The sequence below is a fragment of the Musca vetustissima genome, unplaced genomic scaffold, assembly GCF_032173495.1.
Source record: "Musca vetustissima isolate MV318-11 ecotype Yass unplaced genomic scaffold, APGP_CSIRO_Mvet_v1 utg59013, whole genome shotgun sequence".
NCBI lineage: Eukaryota > Metazoa > Arthropoda > Insecta > Diptera > Muscidae > Musca > Musca vetustissima.
The window spans coordinates 8,318-35,620 of NW_026874227.1; the positions used below are offsets into that span (position 1 = coordinate 8,318).

The window sequence follows — 27,303 nt, forward strand, 5'->3', positions numbered from 1 at the left end:
GCACCGTCCGACTTTTGAACTTTCCTTACTGGATAAAATAAAACCAGTAATAGCCCAGACATACGGCAGCCTTAATTTGCATTAACAGCCTTAATTCAAGTTAACTTGTACATTATCCTCATTTTTATGTGTTGTTAATGCACAAAATCAAACTGAATTTATACTGAATTAGGCAATTTCAATATGGCAATGCTGTCGAAAATTAATTGTTTCTTGTCAAATTTATTTATATTTATGAAAATAAAAATAAGAAATGAAGGCAAATTTCAACCAGGTTTTAAATTGGGAGATGGTTTGCTAAGATCATAGTTGCTATTCCTCCTTCATGTCATGTATCTATTTCCTAAAGATGTAATCCCGAAAAATATCGTAACAAATGTAAAAAAAGTTCATCCTACACACAGACAAACAATTGTTTTGAAGCAAAAAACTGTTTCGTAAATGCAGAAACTCTCGTCTCTCAGGGGTATATATTAATTCAAATTAAGAAATTTTTAATGCAAATTAAGGCTGTCGTCTGTCTATGGTATAAGGAAAGTAGTAAAGTCGGTCGGGGCCGACTATATGATACCCTTCACCACTTTGGGTATATTCAACAGATGAATCTTAACAGACGTCGCATTTTAGAAGGATCAGTAAAATGAAATTGGACCCATAAACATATGTTTCTGCAACCTATACTAAATTTTTCATTTGGTCGGATATAGAGTTGCTTCTTACAATGGGACAAAATTATGTAAATCAATTTAAAGCATATATCAGTCGGATACCCGTTGATTATTTGGATACATATCTGATAAGCATGAGGAGTTTGGTGCACCATTTACTTCAAATCGGACGAAAATATTTATAAAAGCTATATCGAAATCTAAGCCGATTTCATCGAAGCTTGTCACAGAATATCGGCCACATTTTTAATTCTTGGTGCATCATTTAGTTAAAATCAGGATAAAATATGGTAGCTCTATTCAAATTTGAACCGATTTCAATAAAACTTTCCACATGCTAGGCTATATAAACTATATAACATTGGGACTTTGGTGCACATTTTACTTAAAATCTGACGAAACTATATATAAATGGGGAATTCGGTGCAGCATTTATATCTAACTTATAGGTTATACTAAGTTCATTACGAAAGATATATAGGGACTCTGGTGCACCATTTACCTAAAATCGGACGAAAATATATATTTGAGATATATCTAAATCTTAACCGCTTTTCACGAAACTTAACACACATTATTGTAGACTTTATTCAGTACGCTGCACCAAATTTCGTGCAAATCGAAAGATATATAGGGACCTTGGTGCACCATTTACCTTAAATCGGACGAAAATATATATGGGAGCTAAATCTAAATCGGAACCGATTTTCACGAAACTTAACATACATCATTCTAGACCTAATTCAGCACACTATGCCAAATTTCGTGCAAATCGAAAGATATATAGAGGCTTTGGTACACCATTTACATTAAATCGGACGAAAATATATATGGGAGCTATATCTAAATCTGGACCGATTTTCAGGAAATTTGACACACCTCATTCTAGACATAATTCAGTACCCCATTCAAATCGAAAGATATATAGGGACCTTGGTGCACCATTTACCTTAAATCGGACGAAAATATATATGGGAGCTATATCTAAATCGGAACCGATTTTCACGAAACTTAACATACATCATTCTAGACTTTATTCAGTTCGATATGCCAAATTTCGTGCAAATGGAAAGATATTTAGGGACTTTGTTACACCATATTCCTTAAATCGGACGAAAATATATATAGGAGCTAAATCTAAATCTGAACCGATTTTCACGAAACTTAACATACATCATTCTAGACCAAATTCATTACGCTGTGCCAAATTTCGTGCAAACTGAAAGATATATAGGGACTTTGGTGCACCATTTACATGAAATCGGACGAAAATATATATTGGAGCAATATGTAAATCTGAACTAATTTTAACAAAAATTGGCAGACATCATTCTAGACCTTATTCATTACGCTGTGCCAAATTTCGTGGAAGTGAAAAGATTTCCAGGGACGTTAGTGGAATATTTACCTAAAATCGGGCGAATCTATGTATGGGAGCTATATCTAAATCTGGACTGATTTTCTCAAAACTTTTCACACATCATTCTAGACATAATTCAGTTCGCTATGCCAAAATTCGTTCAAATCAAAAGATTTCCAGGGACTTTAGTGGACTATTTACCTAAAATCGGATGAAGATATATATGGGAGCTATATCTAAATCTGAACCTGTTTTCGCGAAACTTTGTACACATCAGTCTAGACTTAATTTAGTACGCTGTGCCAAATTTCGTGCAAATCGAAAGATATATAGGGATTTTGGTGCACAATTTATCTTAAATCGGACGAAAATATATATGAGAGCTATATCTAAATCTGAACCGATTTTTCCCAATTTCAATAGGGTTCGTCCTTAGGCCAAACAAATGAACTGTGCCAAATTTCATCCAATTCGGATCATAAATGCGACCTGTACTTTGTTTACAATTTAACATCAACAGACGGACGGACGGACATGCATAAATCGACTCAGAAAGTGATTCTATGCATATTCTCAAAAGGAACCATGGGTCGGTTGGTGAAAACACTATTCTACCAACTTTGATACATTTGCATTATTGCACTCTATACGTATTTTTATATTTAATACCTTGCATTTAATATTTGAGCACTACTGTAAAGTAAGTTTTAGGACTGAAATATTAGCTCTGCTTTATCATTGCCCTTAGATGTAGATATCTTAACAGATATAGAAATATCATAACAGTTCTATTCTGTTTACCTTTTTTCTTTTCGCGTTCTTTACATTGATCATGTTGAGTATATTTACATCTGAAATTGGCGACGGTAACAGCGATATGCTATAATTAGCATTGTTGTCTCGCTAAAGTTAACTCACTACATTTCTCATTTGCATCTTTCGTTTATTTCATTCTATGCGTCATATCACTGCATTTCTTCGATTCGAACATCCAAACACTCCCCTACTCTTCCACTCAATTATTCTTATGACACTCATTTTTTGAGTTTGAATGGTGCTAGCAAGTGCTGTTGTGTATATCAACGCAGAACCAACTGCTTATGTTTGTGCCTAAGCTGTTTGGTTATTGCCGCTGCTGCTGGCTGCAAATGACAGAGAATACATTTGTTACACCAATGCCTAGATTCACACGGCCATGTTTGTGATCAAACATTAAAATTAATAAGCAATGTTATTTTTTATTTTGCTTGATGTGAATCAAGGCCGAGGTGTATTCAAAGTTTTTCTTCTTTATTGAGATGGTATTGAGTTGACATTGACTTCGAATTTAAATCAGAAGCACTCAATCATAATTTAATACTGCAAATTTATTTGGTTGATGCAAACGATCTCTTCTTTCTTGGCGCTGAAGCAGACAACATTATTTGATAAGTAACGATCCTGCCTGAACTTATGCTTTTCATGCATTTTCAGGAAATTTATTCTTAATAAAAGAAATTGAATTGTGTTATTTTTATATAACTTGGATTTGTTTTTTTTTTAATTTTTTTCCTTCTAAACTTGCGTTCTTTACGTACAGGTCTATCTCGATTATTTTTGCCTGTTACAAACATATGTATATAGACACAATACCCTGTACCACAGTGTGGCGAAGGGTATAAAAATTGGTATCTAGGGAGGTTTATGAAAATCGACTACTAGAATTATTTGCAAATAGAGAGCAGGGCTTCTATGAGAGATAAAATATAAGAGCTAAACACTTAACACTCGGAGCAATCGGTTAAAAATATATATGAGTGTTATATCTAAATATGTACTGATTTACGCCGATTTCTATAAGTATTGTCCTATAACTACACCGTATTTTAGGCAAATAGTTATTTACACTCATCATTACATTGGAGAATATACTATGTTTTTCACATACATACAGATATACATATGTATGTATGTGAAAAACTGAATGTCAATCGGTATGTATGTCAATTGGGAATTGTTTTCTGTAATAGAAAATAACAAGGATATCCTTGCTGCTGCTGACGACAATAACAGCAACAACAACAACAACTGAAATAACATCAACTACAATATTGAAGTAAATTGACAATATGCCAGCAATCAACAAGTGTTATTTGACATCTACTAGAGATGACGCTGATGGTGATACCCATGCCATAAAGTAATACCACGCAACCACACACACACAGATACATACACATACATTGCGACGTGTCCCACACAACAATGTGTTATATTTCAACTCTATTTTTACATGCCACATTCTAAGGTCCTTGTCCTCAAAAACGTGTTTTTAACCGTTCGCTGTCATTTCAGCCGTGGTAGCTAGCTATCTATCTATCGTTTGAAAAAAGAGCGAAACAATGACGGTGTCTGTGTGTCTGATTTATTAGACATCAAAAAGGAAAACATTTTCTAAATGGAATTTTTTATTTAATTAAAAATTGGATTTATTTATTAGTTATAACAATTTATTATACAGCGTCAAAGGAGCAAAGCAAATACTCTTTGGAGAGAAGAAGAAGTAAAAAATAACATCAACGCCTAGTCGCATATAGTTTGTTGTTGAAAGGATTCCTATACATACCTATGCACATTCATATACATACCTATTATGTGTGAATAGCAAAAATAGGGTTTGAAGGAGTTTTATCTTGATTAACCACTATTTGAGTTATTATATTATTGCTATGCTATGTACAAACTCCATTTCTAGAATATCACAAAGGCCCAATATAACATACATATACATACATTCTTACGTATGTTTATTATGTGGGAGTATAACCATATTGCTGAAAGAAAAAACTATTTACGACATGTTGCTGGAGTAACAGTCAGGAGCGTAACATTAGAAAAATAATGGTAACCATATGTTTAAACATACATATGGCACTTAGAAAATTAAATTAAAAAAATCTTCTAAATCTTGGCTGATTTTTATACAACGTTGAAGCGTACCAAAGTTCACATCTTTGTCGACCATTCTTTATGAAAATATTCAATATATGTTCTCTTTTTGAAATTACCTCCAAACACAGAATGTCCGCCTAGGAAAACGTTTAAGTTCCTCGAGCCAGAGGGTAAACAGCGGATTCTGGTCACGCCCTTATAGTTCTATAGTACTGACTTATTCATTTGAAATTCCTCACGATAGGATAAAATATCACATTAAATTATCAATATAAGATAGTGTATTCACATAGTCTAGAGTGTCTGTAATTGAACCACTATTTTTCGGAGCATGATCAATCTACTAATCTACTGATCGACTTAAAGAACTTTAATGCACCCACGTGGAGAAGGGTTAAAAAAGTTATGTCTAAGTTTTCACATAAGCCGTATATAAATATATAACCCCAATCGGGTTTTTGGAGGTTGTAGCCGTATTTTAATACCATTTGGGCTGTGATTTGGCGTTCTGAACTTCTGGAGGGTAATAAGCAACTTTGCAGAAACTATTTTTACATACATGTTTACACATTTTGAAGATTTCAGCTGCATTTTTCCAATGAAGTGACTGTAATTTGGCGTTCCGGGGTTTTGGAGGGGAAAATATTTGGAAGAAAATTTTCGATATATTTCCCTTTCAAGGTTTCTCTTAAACGCTTCAAAATATATTGATATAGTTTGGTATGTTGCTCCAATAAATATATACATGGCCGATTTTCTGCAAATAGTGCACATATAAAGTTTGTCTGAGTGTACAGTGGTATGTTTTGTCCCGTTTAGGCGTTTTCAAACTTTAGGAAAAAAACATATATTTTAGCAAATTTTGTAAGAAATTCAAATCCTCTAAACGGCATTACAGAATAATATAATTCCCTGTAGGGAATTCCCTAATATAATTCACTGAAGCTTTACTAAAATTAATAAATGTCAAAATGTTACTGTGGAACTTTTTGGAAAAATTACCCTCAAAATGGCTCCAAATTAGTATTTCTAGTTTCGAATTATCTGTAACACCATCTATATAAAGATTCCGTGCGTTTGTCATTATATTAGATTGGGGGAAAAGGAATTCATTATTTTTATATGAACTAAAGGACTTTATTTAAGATGCTTCGATTTGGGTCAAAAACTCTAATAGTAGATTTTCACAATCCTCCCTAGATACCAATTTTTATCATTAAAGAAATTTTGCAATGCACGAAAAAAATGGTAATCGCTAGTTGCCAAGTCCGGACTGTATGGCGGATGCATTTAAACTTCCCAACCAAGTTCCCGAAGTTACTGGCGAGTCACTGTATATGTGTGTGGCCTAGCGTTGTCCTGGTGGAACACGACACCTCTCCTGTTGGTCAATTCTGGCCGTTTCTGATCTATTGTAAATGGTTTCAAACAGTTTTATGGCCGATTTTTAGCTCCTGGGTGATGTTACGACTGCGAACATGCCGCTTAACTTCGATCATTTCTCCGATTTTATAGACATTTTCGACGACCGGTCTACCTGTGCGAGGTGCACCATTAACATCAAAAATTCCTGAACGGAATCTACATAACCAAAATTGCGCATAATTGGCTATTACAGTATCGGAATCATAAACACCATTCACAATTTTAGCCGCTTGGTTTGCATTTTCGCCTTTGTCAAAGAAAAACGGTAAAATATACCGAATTGTATCTTTGTTCACTTCAATTTTTAACACCCTGTAACTCACAACTGAATGCATCACAAAATTAATTGCGTCCGGTTTTATATTACAGGTTCCGAAAGATGTTATGTATGTTCGACCAACAGGCTATTGTTCATATGTAACAAAAATAATTTGAGAGTAAAACGGCATTTACATTAGAACTTTTTACCGGGTTATCCTACTCTATGAGGATTTATTTGACATATATACAAAGGAATTGATATTTGAAACCCACTGGGTTAACGAAATCCGGTTAAATGTAAACGTACTATAAGCTTGTTGAACTGGGTTTAATTTTATACCCTCCACCATAGTATGAGGAGTACATTAATTTTGTCATTCCGTTTGTATCTCATCGAAATATTCATTTCCGACCCTATAAAGTATATATATTCTTGATCAGGGTAAAATTCTATGACGATCTAGCCATTTCCGTCCGTCTGTTGTAATCACGCTATCTTCCGAAGGAATTAAGATAGGGTGCTGAAATTTTGCATAGGTTTGTCCTTTGTCTGCAGTCGGTCAAGTTCGAAGATGAGATATATCGCTCCACGTTTACGCATAGTTCCCATATAACAGGAAACCCAACCCCTCCCCCCCCCCAATTTTCGGTATTTTGGGGTTTTTGAGCGCGTTTTTCAACCAAACACGCTGAAATTTGGTACATTGGGTTCTTATTGGGAACTAAATGCCTCCATAAAAAATTGTAAATATAGATCCACTTTTTCTGGTAGACCCTATATAACTGTACCTCCTAATTTTAAGTATTTTTGGGGTTTTGATCGTATTTTTTCACCGAATAGACTGTAATTTAGTATTTTGACTGCTTAATAGGTACCAAATCTCTCCACAAAAACTTATAAATATAGATCAATTTTTTTCGGATATCCCTCATATAAGGGGACTCCCCAATTTTCGGTATTTTGGGGTTCTTGAGGGCGCTTTTCAACCGTATTCGCTGCAATTTGGTATTTTGCAGTCGTATATGGTAACAAATCTCCCTACCAAAATTTTTTAATATTCATCCCCTTTTTTGGGTCGTCCCCATATAACCCAATTTTTATACCCTACACAACTATGTTGTCAGGGTATTATAGCTTTGTGCAGCCCCGCGAAATATTGGTCCTAGACCCACCTTTAAGTATACCGATCGTTATATCTCGACTAGCTGAGTCGATCTAGACATGTGTGTCCGTCCGTCCGTCTGTCCATTATAATTTGTAAACACGAGTTATGGACTAAGGAATAAGCATGCCAGTTTTGATAAAGATCGGTCAATATTTAGCGGGTCAAATGGACCCTGACTTTTGTGTGAAAAATGACCAAATTTGTATTCTATAGCATATATATTTACCACTGAAGGACATAGACCCGAGAAGTTCATATTGTATCCAAGAGGAGTGGTTAACCTTTAAATTAATACCAATTATATTGTTGTTTGTGCTCGGATGTGGGAGTTACACCTAAATATTTACAGGTATCTCCGTATTCGTATATTATTTAGTAACCCATTATCACTCTAGAGAGCGGAACTATAGCGCTGATCGCTTTGAAATATTCCATGAGGGTCCAGGTATGGTCAAGGACAACGCCTATAATTATCGGTGATGATCAGATAATAATTTTGGAATGAAGTGGACCGAAAAATTAATATTTTGTGTTATTTTCGAGTCGATCTATAGACCACAAATGAAAGCCGAACATCACAACACAATAGCTGTACTGAATACTCGTAATATTCGGAAAATATGTCAGTGTGAGGAAGAGGTGATATTTACCTCTAATCGGGCAAGAGGGTCCAAATATCACGAAATATTGCCCAGGCTCGGAATAAACATCCGCAGAAAATTTGAGTTCCGTGGTAGTTGTGTAGGGTATCGTATGGTCGGCCCCGTCCGCTCACTGGTTTTATATTAAAATAGTTATATGATTTGTTCGGTGTTTGGGTATGGTTCTAAGACTCTATTGTAATCATTTCATCTGCGGAAGATACGAAAAAAAGTAGAACATGAAGTTCGATTATTAACCCTATATATATATATATATATGAACTGTAACCCGCATTTAGGCCTAGCCCCTGTGTGGGAGGTACCAGAAGCAGTGGACCGATATTCTCCATGTTCGAACATGAACTAATTTTGGAAGAAATAATAAAATGGGGAAAGTATGGATGAAATAAATTTTTTTTAAACAAATTTGGTCCAAAGAAACCCCATGTTTCTTTCTAGGAACAATATTTGGAACCATAATCGGGTTGTAGAAATTTCGGTATAGGTACGCTTTTTGGTATACTCCCTATATATTTATTTCAAGTACCTGTTAGTATATCTATGGTGGGAGGTATCCAAAGTTCGGCCCGGCCGAACTTAACGCTTTTTCACTTGTTGTATATAATATTGTTTTTAATAATTTAGATAATTTAAAAAAATCTAACTGATTTAGTCTCTTTTTTTAATTATATTACTAATTTTGTTTATAAACAAATGTCAGGGGAATTTCTACAGAATTTTAGCTAATATAAGCACATTTCGATTATACTATCTAAATCAGAATTCCGACTGTTAATCTTTATTTTTTCATTAATTGATTGACACTGATTAGTTGTGATAATTAAAAATTGCCAGATAACCTACTCATAGAACAATTTATGACCAGAAGATTATAGAAGACATGTGATAAGGACTTCCTAAGTGAGTCAACTAATAAATAACACCACAGATATTGAACTCAAACAAACATTTGCAACCTAGAAAAAATAATCTATAGACAATTTTCAAATCTAAACCATAATGGACATTTTAAAATAAGACAATATTTACAACCCATAACAAATAAGCTTTCATAATAACGGATGTCTAATGGTGGACGATCGTGTCTTATCGGAACAGATAAAAAAATGGTAAAAGCTCTAGGTTCGATGGCAAGCAAAGATTATATAAAAGACCTCGTCCCAGGGTCTGAGAGTTATTGTTAGTCAGTATGTCCAACATAAAAATCGTTGTAGCCTTCTGCCTGCTGCTGGCAGTAGCTTTGTGCTCCGGAGAACGTTCCCGTTATGATAACTATCGCGTGTATAAAGTGACCGCCAAAAATTCCGCACAATTGGAAGTGTTGAAACATTTAGAAAGTGCAAGTGATTCCATCATTTTCCTCAATGAAGTACACTGGATGGACAAACCTCTCAAAATTGTTGTGGCACCACATAAAGTAGCGGACTTTTTAGAAATTCTGGGCAGTAATGATGTTGAATATCAATTGTTGGAAGCTAATCTACAAACTCGTTTGGATTCGAATTATGAGGAAGTGGCAAAGTCCAGTACCTCAGATCGTGCCACCTCTTATGATTGGACGAAGTATTATGGCTTAGAAGACACCTACAGATGGTTACAACAATTGGCCATGACATATCCCAGTGTGGTGACCTTAATCGAAGGTGGAAAATCCTATCAAGGGCGTTCTATTTTGGGTGTGAAGATTTCCAAATCGAAAAGTGAAAAACCTGGCATTTTTATTGAAGCTGGTATACATGCACGTGAATGGATTGCTGGTGCCACCGCAACATATCTGATCAATCAATTACTGACATCGCAGGAGGAAAGTGTTAAGCAAATCGCCGAGAACTACAATTGGTATATATTCCCACATGTTAATCCCGATGGATTTGTTTATACCCACACGACGGATCGTTTGTGGCGTAAGACTCGCACACCCTATGGCAGCTGCTTTGGTGCTGATCCCAATCGTAATTGGGGTTTTGAATGGAATGTTGTGGGATCGAGTAATAGCCCGTGTTCAGATACCTATGCTGGACCCTCTGCATTCTCGGAAATTGAAACTCGTTCCCTTTCGGAATACATTAAGAGCCTCGAGGGAAAAATACATTTGTACATATCCTTCCATTCCTATTCTCAATTCCTTTTATATCCATATGGTCACACTGGCACATTACCTGTTAATTCGGAAGATTTCAAGCGAGTCTATGATGTCAGTATCGCCGCCATTAAGCAACGTTATGGTACCGTTTATACGGGTGGTAATATCTACGATGCCATTTATCCTGCTTCGGGTGGTAGCATTGATTGGGCCTACGAAAATGTTGGTACCAAATTGGTATTCTGCTATGAATTGCGCCCCTCGGATAGTGATCCATGGATTGGTTTTGAATTGCCAGCGAATCAAATTATACCCACTGGAGAGGAGACCGTGGACTCAATTACCGCCATGGTGAATGAAGTGGAAAATTTGGGATATTTTAAGAATTGAAATTGAAAAAGAATTAGTTTGTAAGTGAAATTTAAAAAAAAAACATCGAATGAAAAAAGTATTTAGATAATATTTAATGAATTTATGAGAGAGCTGTAGACAATAAATAAATGATAAAATATATAAAAATAAACAAAAAATCAATCGGTGCCGATAATACGTTGTTATGACTTACTTGTTGTGGGTTGTAAATATTGTCTTATTTTAATGTCCATAATTGGTTAGGTTTGAAATTTTGTTATAGATTTTGTTTTTGGTTGCAAATCGTTATTGATTACAAAATCAGTGGTATTTTAGTAGTTGCCTAATTAGGAAGTTCATTTATTATCGAATGGTCATAAATCGTATGAGTAAAGATAATAAACAAATAAAAGACGTTGGAATTCTGATTTAGTTAGTATAATCGACATACTTGTAAATATAAGAAAGAGATCTGTAATTATGCACCTAATAATTTTACATTCCAAGTAGGTTTCTTGGAGGGTGAAATACATTTTTGGTTCTTGAGCACGATTTTCAACCGAATTTGGTATTTTGTAGTCATATACGGTAACAAATCTCCCTACCAAAAATAATACTTGCCCCGTTTTTGGCGTAGTCCCCATATAACCCCCTTTTTATACCCTACACCATAGTATGGATGGTATATTCATTTTGTCATTCCGTTTGTAACTCATCGAAATATTCATTTCCGACACGCTTTTTCAACCGAATTCGCCGAAATTTTGTGCATTGGGTTCTTATTGGGTACTAAATGTCTCCACAAAAAATTATAAATATAGGTCCACTTGTCCTGGTAGCCCCCATATATATAAAAATTATAACCCCCTTTTTATACCCTCCACCATAGTATGAAGGGTATATTAATTTTGTTTTTCCGTTTGTAGCTCATCGAAATAATCATTTCCGACCCTATAAAGTATATATATTCTTGATCAGCGTAAAATTCTATGACGATATAGCCATGTCCGTCTGTCTGTTGTAATCACTCTAGCGTCTAAACGAATGGAGATAGAAAATTTTGCACAGATTCGTCTTTTGTCTGCAGGCAGGTAAAGTTCGACGATGGGCTTTATTGGTCCACGTTTAGGCATAGCTCCCATATAAGGGTACCCCCCAATTTTCGGTTTTTTGAGATTCTTGAGCGCGTTTTTCAACTGAATTCGCTGAAATTTGGTACATTGAGTTTTTATTGGGTAGCAAATTTATCCACTAAAATTTATAAATATGGGTCCATATTTTCGGATAGCCCCCATATAAGGGTATCCCAAATTTTTCGGTATTTTGGGGAGTTTGATCGCATTTTTCGTCCGAATTCGCTGAAATACGGTACTTTGAGTTCTTATTGGGTGGCAAATCTCTATACTAAAAATTATAACCGAACCGAACCGAACCAACCGAATTCGCTGAAATTTCGTACATTAGGTTCTTATTGGGTACCAAATTTCCCCACTATAAATTATATATATAAGTTCACTTTTTCTGGTAGCCCCCATATAAGGGTACCTCCCAATTTCCAGTTTTTGGGGTGTTTTGACCGGATTTTTTCACCGAATTGGCTGTAATTTAGTAATTTCAATTATTATTGGATAGCAAATCTCTCCACAGAAAAATTATAAACATAGATCAATTTTTTCGGGTAGCCCCCATATAAGGGTACCACCAATTTTCGATATTTTGAGATTCTTGAGCGCGTTTTTGAAGCGAATTCGCTGAAATTTGGTATTTTTTAGTCGTATATGGTAACAAATCTCCCCACCAAAAATTATTAATATTCACCCCTTTTTAGGGGTAGTCCCCATATAAGCCCCATTTTTATATTAAAATAGTTATCTGATTTGTTCCGTGTGTTGGGGTTGGGTAGTCGTTACGGGGAGTAGTCAATTTTTACCCTACAAAGGCTATTTAGCCATATGTTGTAAGCATTCCGCCTTCTAAAGATATTGTTATAAAATAAAACTCAAACATGACGATAATAAAATATATCGGCAAACATTTAGGCATCTCCTCAATATACTGATATAATGATGTCCCCAAATAGTCACTATTTCCTACACTATGTAATCAATATTGGTCCCCCTTTAGGCATAGCCTCACATAACTTTGTAATCTTAATTACAGTAGTTTGAGGATTTTATACTCTACCATGCTTTATCAGTATCAGTCTACTTTTTGGAACTTACAGATTTTAGGAAAAATCCCCATTAAAAATTGCTCAAGTTTGTATTTGGTGTACATAATTGTTTACATAAATCGGTTTTTGGAATTATCGGTATATGCCAACTTTTTGGTATGTTCCCTATATTTTCATTGCATGTATCTGTCAGTATAACTATGGTAGAGGGTATCCGCAGTTCGGCCCGGCCGAACATAGCACGTTTTCACTTGTTTATATTAAAATAGTTATCTGATTTGTTCCGCGTTTTGGGTTTGACTCTGTTGTAAACATTTCACCTGCGGAGGATATCGGGATAAACAAAATTGAACGCAAGGTTCGATAATGAACTATAGCCCGGATTTAGGCCTGGGCCTAGCGCCTGTGTGGGACGTACCAGAAGGAGTGGACCGATATTTCCTATCTTCGAACTTGAAATAAGTTTGGAAGAAATAATAAGATAGACAAAGTTTGTATGAAATCAACATTTTCTGAAACGGATTTGGTCCAAAGAAACATGGAGTCTAGAAGCAATATTTCGATGAGGCACATTTTCATTGTATTAAAGTGTATACACCCTCATTAGCGATAAGGCTGAGGGTATACATATCCATTAAAAATTGCTGAAATTTGTATTTGGTGTACATTATGGTTTACATAATCAGTTTGTAGAAATATCACTTTTTGGTATGTTCCCTTTATTTTCATTTCAAGTACCTGTCAGAATATATATGTGTACCTATGGGTATCCAAAGTTCGGCCCGGCCGAACTTAACGCTTTTTCACTTGTTTACATTTGTTGTGTTGATTCCTGATCAACTTACTGAAATTCGAAGTAAGAATATAATTCCAATTTCTACAAACCAGGCCTCACTCACATACAAAACCCGTAAGGAAAGTAGTAAAGTCTGACGGGGCGACTATTTGATACTCTTCACCACTTTGGGTATATTCCTTATATGTTTCTTAACAGACGTCGCCTTTTCGAAGGAACATTGGCATAAAATTGAACGAACTTGAATATGTCATATTTATGCCTTTCTGGAACCTATGCTAAATTTCATTTCATTTGGGAAAGTTTAGAGTCGTTTTCGTACAATGGGACAAATTTGTGTAAATCGATTTAAAGCAAACTTGATACACGCTATTCGGTAGGCCGCACTCTTCAAAATTTAATCTCAATCAGACATCCGTTAGAAATATATATAAATTGTGCACAATGTCTCAATTCGATACATTGTGCACAATTTCGTGTCACTCGGTGCATCATTTACCTAAAATCCAACGAAAATATATATTGGAGCTATATCCAAATCAGAACTGATTTCAACGAAACTTGCCAAAGATTAATTTATATTATTTCAGTGGAAATCGAAAGATATATAGGGACTTTGGTGCACCATTTACATAAAATCGGATGAAAATATATGAAGGATCTATATCTAAATCTGAACCGACATTCACGAAACTTAACACACATTATTGTAGATCTAATTAAATACGCTGTGTCAAATTGTGTGCAAATCTAAAGATATATAGGGAATTTGGTGCACCATTTGTATTAAATCGGACGAAAATATATAATACTAGCAGACCCGGCAAACGTTGTTTTGCCGTATTAGAATTGGTTTGATAAAAATTAACGAATCCATGAAAATAAAATTTAAAAAATATTTACCTTTTAATTTATATCAAATTTCCGATATAAAAAATACGCATAATATTTTCCTCACTACGGTAATATTTTAAGATATATTGTTATTGTTAAATATTAAATTATGTCAGTATGTATGGTATTTCAGTTTATCAATTTGTCGAACTTATTCCACCAAACATTTTTCAGGAGAAGGTCATGTTTTGATCTAACTACTCTCACCTCAAGGGATAATTTAGTATGGATGGCGTAATTACTATTTCTATTTTGATCACATACGATTCATAAGTCCTTTGAATCAAAATTTTGTGAAAACGCCCAAATTTTCTTTGGTAAAACTTTTTCCACTGCAAATAAAAACAACCGTAGGCAAATGTGAGTGCAGTCGTTCTCAATTGGTGCAGTCGTTCTCAATGGAAAAATTTTTCACATAAAAAAATGGCTCACAATTATTGTGGGTTTTTAAGCCTCCCTATCTTTGGTCCATATTTTGCATAGTGTAATTTTAGGTACTTTGAAAGGAACTTCAAAGTTTGGTCAAAATCGGTGCTGTGGTTCTTGTGTTACGGTGCAAAAACACAAAAATACTAAATATTGCGTCATTTGTCGGATGAACTTCAAACTACACAGAAACACTCCTCACGCCCCATAGAGCCAGTGCATTAAATTTTGTCAAAATCGGTGCAGTAATTTTTGAGTTTAGCGATCACGAACATACACATAATTTTTATGCATATAGAGATATGGAAGCTGTATCCAAATCTGAACCGATTTACCCAATTTCAATAGGGTTCGTCCTTGGGCAAAACAAATGAGCAGTGCCAAATGTCATCCAAATCGGATCATAAATGCGATCTGTACCTTGTTTACAATTTAACATTCACAGACTCAGAAAGTGATTCTATGCATATTCTCAAAAGGAACCATGGGTCTATGTCGTTTCCTTTCACCTGTTACAAACATATGCACAAAGACATAATACCCTGTACCACAGTGTGGTAAAGGGTATTCAAACTCGTATAGTTTAAATTGATTCCTTAAAAATGCGAATAATGATTCAAATCGAAAAGTCGTAGTCTTTAAGTCGTGGCCCTACATCGAAAAGCTATAGCCCTAAAACATTAATTTTCTTAAAGTTCCATTTATAGATTTAACTTCCCACACATTAACCGACATACGCCCCTGAATCGGAATCCATTTTAAAACAAAGGTAACATTTATCATTATTTGTTTGTCTCAGTTATCCTGTAACTTCCTTACTGCCAACAAGTTTCTTCTTCTGTTTCTTTTTTTCTGTATCCTTCATTCACAACAATACCCTACAGATATCGTCATAAAATGTTGTTGTTGCAGTTGTATTTTGTTCGTATACGACACGTAGTGGGGCCAATATAACAGCACTTCATTCGATATTCATAACTGGAATTGTTAAAGGAAGCGCTGCCATAAATGTTTCACAGGTATCAATGCGATTTTCAACAGTTTGCCAATGATAGAATCCGATCGAATTGGATTGAACGACATCGACCGACATCAACATTTCCAATCAAGGGCAAAATTTATTTATTTCATTCTCTTTTCCGCCGCCGGGCGAATATGATGCCAACACTGAATCACAGCAGCACTGCGGATTTGCGGAGTAGAGTAAATCGAATGTTGTTGTTACTGTTTGCGACTCCCACACTTAAACATTTTGTTTTAACTGTAAACTGTTATTGCTCAACGATATCCTTGGGAAGGACATGTTTTTTTCTGCTGCAACTTTCAAACATACCTTGTAGTCATATTAGAGCAGCAAAAGAACAAAACAAAAAACCTAAGGGGTTCCACTAAAGGGCTGCATGGTTTCCTGGTGGTGCTGGCAATTGGCTAACAAACCTAAAAGTCGGAAGATGTAAAACAAAAAACAAAATAAGAATTATTGCTGTCAATAAGTTGCACTCCTTGTACCAGAATGTCGTCCACCCCATGTATGGAGATGTGGTGGACTGTTTATTTTGTCCTTTGTTTGTCGTTTTGTTGTAACTAGCTAGCCATCGGCATCCATAGAACGTTCCAAACAACATCTATAGGTAAATATTAGGTTTGAAGTTTGCTATTGACTTTTATTTGTTGTTCTGCTTTCACAGAGAACAATTTGTTTATGGGTTTTTCACATAACCATGAATCAATTGTTAAGAGAAATATATGAGAATATATATTTTATTTCAAAATACATTTTACTTAATTAAGCTAATAAATCACATAAGGTTTATTTTGTAGAAAAACATCTTTATTATCGCTTGGAGTTTTTTTCTCTCCCTGTGCGAGGGTATGTGTGTGTTTCAAGTGCTAAATTTTACCTTCATGCTTGGACAATGAATTAGTGGCCAGTAATATTTTCTTATATTAGTTGTCTTGCAAAACGAATGAAAAATGAAAATTTCATGCCAATGAAGAAACGTATTTTAATATTTTGAATTATAATTCAGGTAATAAATAAATTAAATAACTTTAGGCACGATTGATGATTATAAAAACCTTTGTCTCGAAGAAGACCAACAAATTTGGCATTTATGAATAAATTGGCGTGGTAAGGGCTTTTACTCCCGGAAGAGATATTCGTCTAAACTATGAAAAACTGATAAGACTATCTGACTGATAGCACTGTGCAGCACTAAAATATCGTAGACCTAAATCAAAATTTCGATTAGTTCACAAGATAAGCGTACGTATTATTTTAAAATACACAAAAAATCGACCAAACTAAAAACGGGTTTAAAAAAAAATCTTTAACTAAAATTCAAAATCTAACTAATATGATTTTTCTTCTACCATTATAAGCTTTCAGATTTTGGCGGTCCCGATTAAAGATGTACAATAAAGAATGTGTTCTCTATATAGATATATGAATGTGCATACTTAAATCAAATCCTACCCATATCATTCTGAAATCTATGCAAAATTTCCTGTTAATTGAGCAGAATTAAAATTTTTGCATGAACTCAAACAAAACCAGAAAGGAAAGTCCAAAAGTCGGAAGAGGCCGACTATATGATACCCTTTGGATACATACAAAACATGCTAATATATACAATATCTTGTAGATAGAACAGATATATAATCTTTAGAGGACCATTGGAATGGAATCGAGCGAAACTAAACGTCTGGTCTATGATATGGTAGTTATCTAAATCTGAACCGATTAAACAAAAAATCCCAGAGACTAGACTTAATACAGTACGCAGTGCAAGATTTTGTCTCAATCGGACAACTGGGAGTTTGGCACCATTTAGATAAAATTGGATAAAACTATATGTGGGAGCTATATCTAAATCTGAACCGATTTAAAAAAAAACCAGTGAGCGGAGCAGTATAGTCGGACGGGGCCGACCATGCGATACCCTACACAACTACCACGAACTCTAACTTTCTGAGGATGTTTATTCCGAGTCTGAGTAATATTTCGTGATATTTGCCCCCTCTTGTCCGATTAGAGGTTAACAACATCTCTTCCTTACTTTTTTCGAATATTCAGTACAATCCTTCTATTTACTTGTCCAGATTACCTTCACGGTGGGTTGTGTTGTGATTTTCGGATTATACTCTACTCGAAAACACACAAAAAATTATGTTTTCGGTCCATTTCATCCCAAAATTTTAATCTGATCATCACCGAAAATTGTAGGCTTTGTTCTTGACCATAACTGGAACTTCATGAAAAATTTCAAAGCCATCAGCGCGATATTTCTCCCTCTAATGTGGTAATGGGTTACTAAATAATATCTGAATACGTAAGCACCTGTAAATATTTGATTGTAACTCCCACATCTGAGTAGATACATCACTATATTTGGAGTCAATTTAAAGGCCAACCACTCTTCTTGGATATGCTATCAACTCCTGGGGTCTACATCCTCCAGGAGTAAATATATATGCCATAGAATACAAATTTTGTCATTTTTCACACAAAAGTCAGGGTCCATTTGACCCGCTAAATATTGAGCGATCTTTATCAAAACAGGCATGCTTATTCTCTGGCCCGATCCCCTTCTCCATGCAAAAATTCGCGGTGTTTGGGCCATAATTGCGGCCTCTGGAGCGACCAGAAAAACCGACAAAAATGTAGTATTTGGTCCATTTCATCCCCTAAATATTAACCGATCTTTTCCAAAAACAATAGGGGTCTTCATTGGCCAGAACACATCCTACATGCAAAATTTCGTGAAGATTGGTCCATAACTGTGGCCTGTATCGTGTTTACAAATTATAATGGACAGACGGACGGACGGACACACATGTCTAGATCGACTCAGCTAGTCGAGATATGACGATCGGTATACTTAAAGGTGGGTCTAGGACCAATATTTCGCGGCGTTACAAACATTTGGGGCTGCACAAAGCTATAATACCCTGACAACATAGTTGTGTAGGGTATAAAAATCACAGACTTCAAATCGGAAGCTATGAAAAATTGAGTCTCAATCGGAAAAATGTTTGTGTTTTGGTTTACCATTTTCATAACATCGGACGTAACTGTATATGGAAGCTATATCTAAATCTGAATCGATTTCCATAAAACTTCGCATTCATCAATATGGACCTATTTCAATACGCTGTGCAAACTTTTGTTTGAGTTGGACAAATAGTGGGTGCTTGGTGCACCATTTAGATAAAATCGGGCGAAAATATATATGGGAGCTATATCTAAATCTGAACCGATTTTCTCCAATTTCAATAGGGCTCGTCCTTGGGCCAAATAAGTGAGCTGTGCCCAATTTCATCTAATTCGGATCATAAATCCGTAGTGGTAGGGTATAAACATAATATGTATAAGAGGTACATATATGTCTTCTTCGATTTGAAGGAAATTTGACATGTCTCAATTGGTATGCAGCAGTACAGCGCATTGCCCAAAAAAGGAATAACAAGTGAAAAAAGCGTGGAATAACTACAACAGAGTCCTAGAGCCAAACCCAAAACGCGGAACAAATCAGATAACTTTTTTAATATAAACCAGTGAGCGGAGCAGTATAGTCGGACGGGGCCGACCCTACACAACTTCTACGAAACTATAACTTTCTGTGGTTCTATATTCTGAGACTGGGCAATATTTCGCGATATTTGCCACCTCATGACCGACTAGAGGTTAAGAAATATTAAAAATATTCAGTACAGCCCCTCTAATTACTTGTCCAGATTCCCTTCACTGTGAATTGTGTTGTGATGTTCGGCTTTCAATTTTGGCCTATAGATCGACTCGAAAAAAAAACACCAAAAAATAAGTTTTCGGTCCACCTCATCCCAAAATTATTAGCTGATCATCACCGAAAATTATAGGCCATAACTTGAACGTCGGTGACCATAACTTGAACCTCATGGAAAATTTCAAAGCGATCAGCGCTATATTTCCGCCCTCTAGTGTGGTAATGGGTTACTAAATAATATATGAATACGTAAGCACCTGTATATATTTATGTGTAAGTCCTGCATCCGAGTACATACGACAATATAGTTGGTATCAATTTAAAGGTCAACCACTCCTCTTGAACATACTATCAACTTCTCGGGTCTAGGACCTTCAGGTGCAAATATATACCCCATAGAATACTATTTTTTTTAATTTTTCACACAAAAGTCAGGGTCAATTTGACCCGCTAAATATTGACCGATCTTTATCAAAACAGGCATACTTATTCTTTGGCCCGATCCTCTTCTCCATGCAAAAATTCGCGGTGTTTGGGCCATAACTGCGTCCTCTGGAGTGACCAGAAAAACCGATAAAAATAAAGTTTTTGGTCCATTTCATCCCCTAAATATTAACCGATCTTTTCCAAAAACAATAGGGGTCTTCATTGGGCAGAACCCATCCTACATGCAAAAATTCGTGAAGATTGGTCCATAACTGTGGCCTGTATCGTGCTTACAAATTATAATGGACAGACGGACGGACGGACGGACACACATGTCTAGATCGACTCAGCTAGTCGAGATATGACGATCGGTATACTTAAAGGTGGGTCTAGGGCCAATATTTCGCGGCGTTACAAACTTTTGGGGCTGCACAAAGCTATAATACCCTGACAACATAGTTGTGTAGGGTATAAAAAGGTGGTTATATAGGGACTATCCCTAATAGAGGGTGAATATTAATATTTTTTGGTAGGGAGATTTGTTACTATATACGACTACAAAATACCTAATTTCAGTGAATTCGATTGAAAAACGGGCTCAAGAACCTCAAAATACCGAAATTTGGGGTTACCCTTATATGGGGGCTACCAGAAAAAATGGACTTGTATTTATAATTTTTAGTGGAGATATTTGGTACCCAATAAAAACCCAATGTACAAAAATTCAGAGAATTCGGTTGAAAAACGTGCTCAAGAACCCCAAAATACCGAAATTTTGGGGGTACCCTTATATAGGAGGTACCAGAAAAAATGGACTTATATTTATAGTTTTTAGTGGAGATATTTGGTACCCAATAAGAACCCAATGTACCAAATTTCAGCGAATTCGGTTGATAAACGCACTCAAGAACCCCAATGCCTAAACGTGGACCGATAAAGCACATCTTCGAACTTGACATGCCTGCACTATGGTGGAGGGTAGGCAAATAAATAAAACCGGAAGAAAATATAAATGGGAGATATAACTAAATCTGAACGGATATAAAGCAAGCTTTACTTATGTTATTCCAAACTTATTTCGTTACGCCGTGCAATTAAACAAATGTTGGATATTAGGTGTATAATTTTAGAAATAAATGTCGTAGCTTAATAAAAATATTCACCGGTTTAACCGAAATCTAATATACCGCATTGTAGGCTCACTAAGGCACCCCGAGCACATGTATTTTTATACTCAATACAGTGTACCAAATTTCGGCATTTACCTAAAAACGGACGAAGCTATATATGGGAGCTATATAGAAATCTAAACCGAGTTCAATGAAACTTGGCACACATCATTGTAGTTTTTCAAAATTTCGTAATTGAAAGAAATATACAAACTCGATGTTATCCTCTTCTATCTAGGATTTCTAATGATGATACCCAATATATGCGTTTCTTGTTCATAATTTTTAGTCTCTCTTAAGAAATGATTTACTTATGTTCTTGGAATACAGGATTCACTTCGTTATTTAAGCTTGGTTTCCACAATTACTCGTTGAGAAAATGTAAATCTTCATACCATCGATTTCCTATGAAGCGCATTGTCAGAAGTTGATAAAACTACATAATATCGTCAATCCTCTTAACCCTACGGTCAATAACCGGGTACATTTGTACCTTTTTTTGAATAAAAATGCTGTAAAATTTTTAATAATGGAGATATTTGGATCAAATTTTGAGGAATCATTCTTAGGGTATTTTCACACATAATCGAAGAAAAAAATTTTAAATATTTTCCACATATATAATTTTTACAATTTTTTAAAGTTATTACCTACGTAGATCAATAACCGTGGTACATTTGTACCCATCCAAAGATAGATCTGTAACTCATTAAAAATTGGACTATCGTGAGGTTTTTTGTTTTAAATTAGTCTATGCGGATCTGGTCTAGATGTAGGAACTCAAAATTATATATACATTAAAATAATATATATTTAAATCCATGCTTAAATTATAATCTATCTAAAACAATCATAGTAAATTCGTTATAGCTTTCGAATAGGTTAAGCTTTTTTAGTTATTTTTTTATTGGGATCTTATTTAGGTGTTCCTCAACCCCTCTGCAAATTTTTATGGCCCTAGACAACGTGGGGCCATCAGGGCGACTCGTGGAAATCAGAAACTACCCTGGTTTTCCCTTGGTATACAGGGACAAAAACAATGATTATTGTCCGTAATTATCCAATTATTCTTCATATTGGGCCTGAAACTTTTTCTATAATCGAATTAGTCTTATTTATTACAATCCTAAATTGGCGTAAATATATAAACTATCATTAAATAACGTTCTAAAGTATTAAATAGTGTTAAAAATGTGTCAATCACAATCTCTAAACTCATAAAATGTGAATAATTGGCAATAATAACACTGTGATACAAAACAAAACTAAAATTTTTTTCAGGTGTTCTAATGTACCAATACTGTTTAGTTGGAGTCCCTGGACCACGAATATACCTTTGGTTTTTCTGGGTCACTTCGAAAATTTGTTTTATAACGGTAAATGTAGGAAAAAACGTGGTTCCATAGATTTTCACTTTGAAACGCGTATAACTTCTTTTCTTTCTAACGGATTTATATTATTCTTTTTTTCATTCGAAGAGTAGAATTTTATCTTTCAAACAAGATATATATTTGGTAAATCGGTTGAGGATTGGCTGAGTTACAGCGGTTGAAATGTGAAAAATACGCATAAAATGGCAAAATTTATTTTTCTTCGGACTGTACGATGAAATTATGATATCAAGCCATATAAGTTTTATTATATTATGGGGAAGAAAATTAAATTAGCTTTCGAAAATGATAAAAATCAAAAAAATCGGTTAAAAAATGGATGACTTATACACATTTTTGTATTGATTCTATGCATATTCTCTAAAGGAAATATGGGTCTATCTCATTTCCTTTTGCCTGTTACAAACATAACGGTTTGTAAAAGGAAACGATACAGACCCATATTTCCTTTAGAGAATATGCATAGAATCAATACAAAAATGTGTATAAGTCATCCATTTTTTAACCGATTTTTTTGATTTTTATCATTTTCGAAAGCTAATTTAATTTTCTTCCCCGTAATATAATAAAACTTATATGGTTTGATATCATAATTTCATCGTACAGTCCGAAGAAAAATAAATTTTGTAATTTTATGCGTATTTTTTCACATTTCAACCGCTGTAACTCAGTCAATCCTCAACCGATTTACCAAATATATATCTTGTTTGAAAGGAAAAATTGTACTCTTCGAAAGAAAAAAAAAATAGTATAAATCCGTTATAAAGTAAATAAGTTATTCAAGTTTCAAATGGAAAGTCCATGAAACCACGATTTTCTCTATATTTACCGTTATAAAATTAATTTTCGAAGTGACCCAGAAAAACCAAAGGTGTTTTCGTGATCCAGGGACTCCAACTAAACAGAATTGGTACATTAGAACCCCTGAAAAATTTTCGTGTCGCACAGTGTAATTGTTTTAGTCCCTGTATACCAAAGGAAAACCAGGGTAGTTTCTGACTTCCACGAGTCGCCCTGATGGCCCCATCTTGTCCAGGGCCACAAAAATTTGCAGAGGGGTTGAGGAACACCTAAATAAGATCCCAATAAAAAAATAACTAAAAAAGCTTAACCCATTCGAAAGCTATAACGAATTTACTATGACTGTTTTAGATAGATTATCATTTAAGCATGGATTTAAATATATATTATTTTAATGTATATATAATTTTGAGTTCCTACATCTAGACCAGATCCGCATAGACTAATTTAAAACAAAAAACCTCACGATAGTCCAATTTTTTAATGAGTTACAGAGCTATCTTTGGATGGGTACAAATGTACCACGGTTATTGATCTACGTATACTTTTTTGGTTATTGACCGTAGGGTTAAAAGAATGAAAAACAGTGTGTAACACAAAAAAAAACAATTTGCATTTGCACTTTTGTTTTATTTACACCACAATTGCACAACATTTTTTCTAATTGCTGCAATAAAGGCTAGTCTCATATAAATTGGAAAATTTTTTAATTAAAATAAAAATCTACTAAAGAAAATAGAATCATTGATGCAGCACAAAAAAAAATCGAACTCAGTTGAATATTTTTCTCTCTGCTCCGACAACCAATAATCCTTGCCGAACTATTCACATAAAATTGACCACTGCCAAAATAGTAGTTATAGATTTGTGCAGAGATTTTGGTTAAATGTTTGCAGTTGTTGCAAGTTCTGTCTGTCTGTTCTGTTTTTTGTGCAAGCGGTAAAAGATATTTCCGGTAAAATCAAATTGTGTCACATTCATTTTTATGAACTTCCATGTGCAGCAACAAAAAACGTCATACAATCACATAAAAAGAGACGATTAGTTAGTTGTGTGTGTTTGAGTGTGTATTGGGGCAATTGAGGGGTGATTTTGATGTGAGCGCTCAAATTTCAATTTGTAATAAATGTCCAAGTTTTAAAATTTTATATTCACATTATTGTTAATAGTACGTGTTCTACGTATGTATGTCGTCAAGAGATGTGAGACATGAGGAGAGTTTGATAATTGTAGTGGTGCAAATTATATAATATCATACCTATGTATGCCTGTGTATATAACTACAAAAATATTTCAGACGAAATATAATAGACTAAAATGGGTTAGAAGTATTTTTCACTCGAGTTTGAAGATACTCGTAGGCCATACAGTTTATAATTATTTCAAAATACGTAGGGGATGGTAGATACCAAACAACGGCTCTGATTGGCTCTAATATGACAAAACCCAGGCTTATCTTGGTTCCTCTTTCATCTCAATTATAGACACTGACCACCCGCGGTGTCACTTGGGGTAGCTACTTTCATCATCCGTTGAAATAGTGTGCTGATATGTGTCGCAAGTTCAACCATAAGAACTATACAAAATGGGTTGAGGAGTCGGGTTAGTTGCCCACACTCGGAAAACACCTCCTACTATGAAAAAGCAATGAAAAAGAAAACCAAAAACCTCCCTCCCAAATTTTGACGACCCGCAAACGTATAAAGGATCGCGAACTATGAATCTGCACTTGACAGATGTACTCAAGAAATACAAAGCCGATATTATTGCCTTGCCTTAATGCGATGGAAAGGGACAGGCGTAATTAAATCAGACGATTACGCACTGTATTACAGCTGCCATGAAACGAGACATGAATTTGGCTGCGGATTTATGGTTAACAGGAGAATAAAATACCTCGTTCGTAAACATCAGTCTTATTGGCGCCCATGCTCCGACGTAAGACAAAAATGAATAGACCAACGACATATATTTACGAGCGCCTAGAAACAGGAGATTTTTTGTAAAAAGTCGGAAGGGAAAATATTTTTGACCCCACGTCGGAAAATTCAGCCTCCATGAAGAAACATCCGACAACGGCATGAGGTCGATTGACTTCGCGACAGCAAGAAATATTGTAGTTAGTCCATGCTCCGATGTAAGACCATGATGAATAGGCCAACGACATATATCTACGAGCGCCTAGAACTGGAGATTTTTTTGTAAAAATCGGAAGGGAAAATATTTTTGGCCCCTCTGTCGGAAAATTCAGCCTCCATGAAGAAACACCCGACAACGGCATGAGGTCGATGGACTTCGTGGCAGCAAGAAATATTGTAGTTAGCAGTACCAGATTCAAGCATCTCGATATACACAACGCCACCTAGATTTTGATGTGAGCCCAACGAGAAATCAAATTAATCTAGTTGTGATAGACGGAAGGATTTAGACGTTCGATCGTGCCGAGGAGCAAATATCGATTTGGACCATTATCTTGTGGCAGCCAAGGTTCGCACCCGTCTTAATATAGCAGCAAAGGTGCGATATAATGTATCACGGAAACTGCAAACACCGAGAAGGGAACTAGTTCCAGCTCTTTAACTAATATAGTTCCTTTTTCAGATCTCGTTCCTTTTTGAACTCGTTCTTTTTTCTGATATCGTTCCTTTTACTGATCTCGTTTCTTTTACTGATTACATTCCTTTCACTGATTTCGTTCCTTTATTCCCATATTATTCATTCGTTCTCGTTCAGTTTTCAAATGCTGTCACATTGTTGACAATATACAAACATACGCTCATTAATTTATTATTGTGTAAATAGTAAAATTATTTTATTTATTTAAAATATTTTGTGTTTATCGTCCTGCAGTTGAATTCTGTAGCTTCTAAATATTCTACTAAATATAAATTATTTAAAATATATATTTTTTTCATCTTTCCACATTTTTAAATTTTTTCATCTATTATCACGGATTTATGTGAGCAAAAAACAAAAACGATGAAAGAGAGAGATTCAAAGGAACTACCTATAAGTGGGAACTAGATGGAGCAAAGGAACTAGTTCCTTTTTAAAAAAGGAACGAGAAAGATCGATTCGCTACGTGAACTAGATTGCCCAACTCTACAAGAAACCCATGGTATGATCAGGAGTGTCGTTATGCAAGGAGAAAAAACGCAGGGTATAGGACAACCCTGCAATCAGTAGCAGCAGGTAATGCGAGACAGAATTATCGGGAGAAAAGGAGAAATGTATTTTCAGAAAAATGAAGAAGGAACAAAAAAAACGTGAGCGTGAGCAAATCGAGTTGTACAGGAGTCAAAACGAAGTCCGTAAATTTTAGGAACGAGTAAAACACCAAACCGAAGGCTGTGGTGCAGGCACATCCTCCTGTAAAGATTGGAAACTGGTGACAGATACAACCGGCGTATTGAGGATCTGGAAGGAATATATTGTATACCATCTAGTCATGATGAGGAGATGAGGTCAGATTAGCAATTAATCGGCTGAAGAACAATAAAGCAGCAGGTGCCGATGGATTACCAGCCGAACCATTCAAGACCGGTGGTCAGATGCTGGTCAGGAGCATGCACCAG

At 35.2% G+C, this 27,303-nt stretch overlaps 1 protein-coding gene across 1 annotated transcript; it reads left to right on the forward strand.

Moving 5' to 3' along the window:
* The first annotated feature begins 9,662 nt into the window (after positions 1-9,662).
* On the forward strand, positions 9,663-10,946 carry LOC133331753 (zinc carboxypeptidase A 1-like). The gene has a single exon (XM_061540132.1). The coding sequence runs from the start codon at positions 9,663-9,665 to the stop codon at positions 10,944-10,946; it is 1,284 nt and encodes a 427-aa protein (XP_061396116.1).
* Positions 10,947-27,303: the final 16,357 nt, after the last annotated feature.

Excerpts from the sequence above, each read along its gene's own strand:
- LOC133331753 (XM_061540132.1), top strand. The coding sequence starts at position 9,663 with ATGTCCAACATAAAAATCGTTGTAGCCTTCTGCCTGCTGCTGGCAGTA.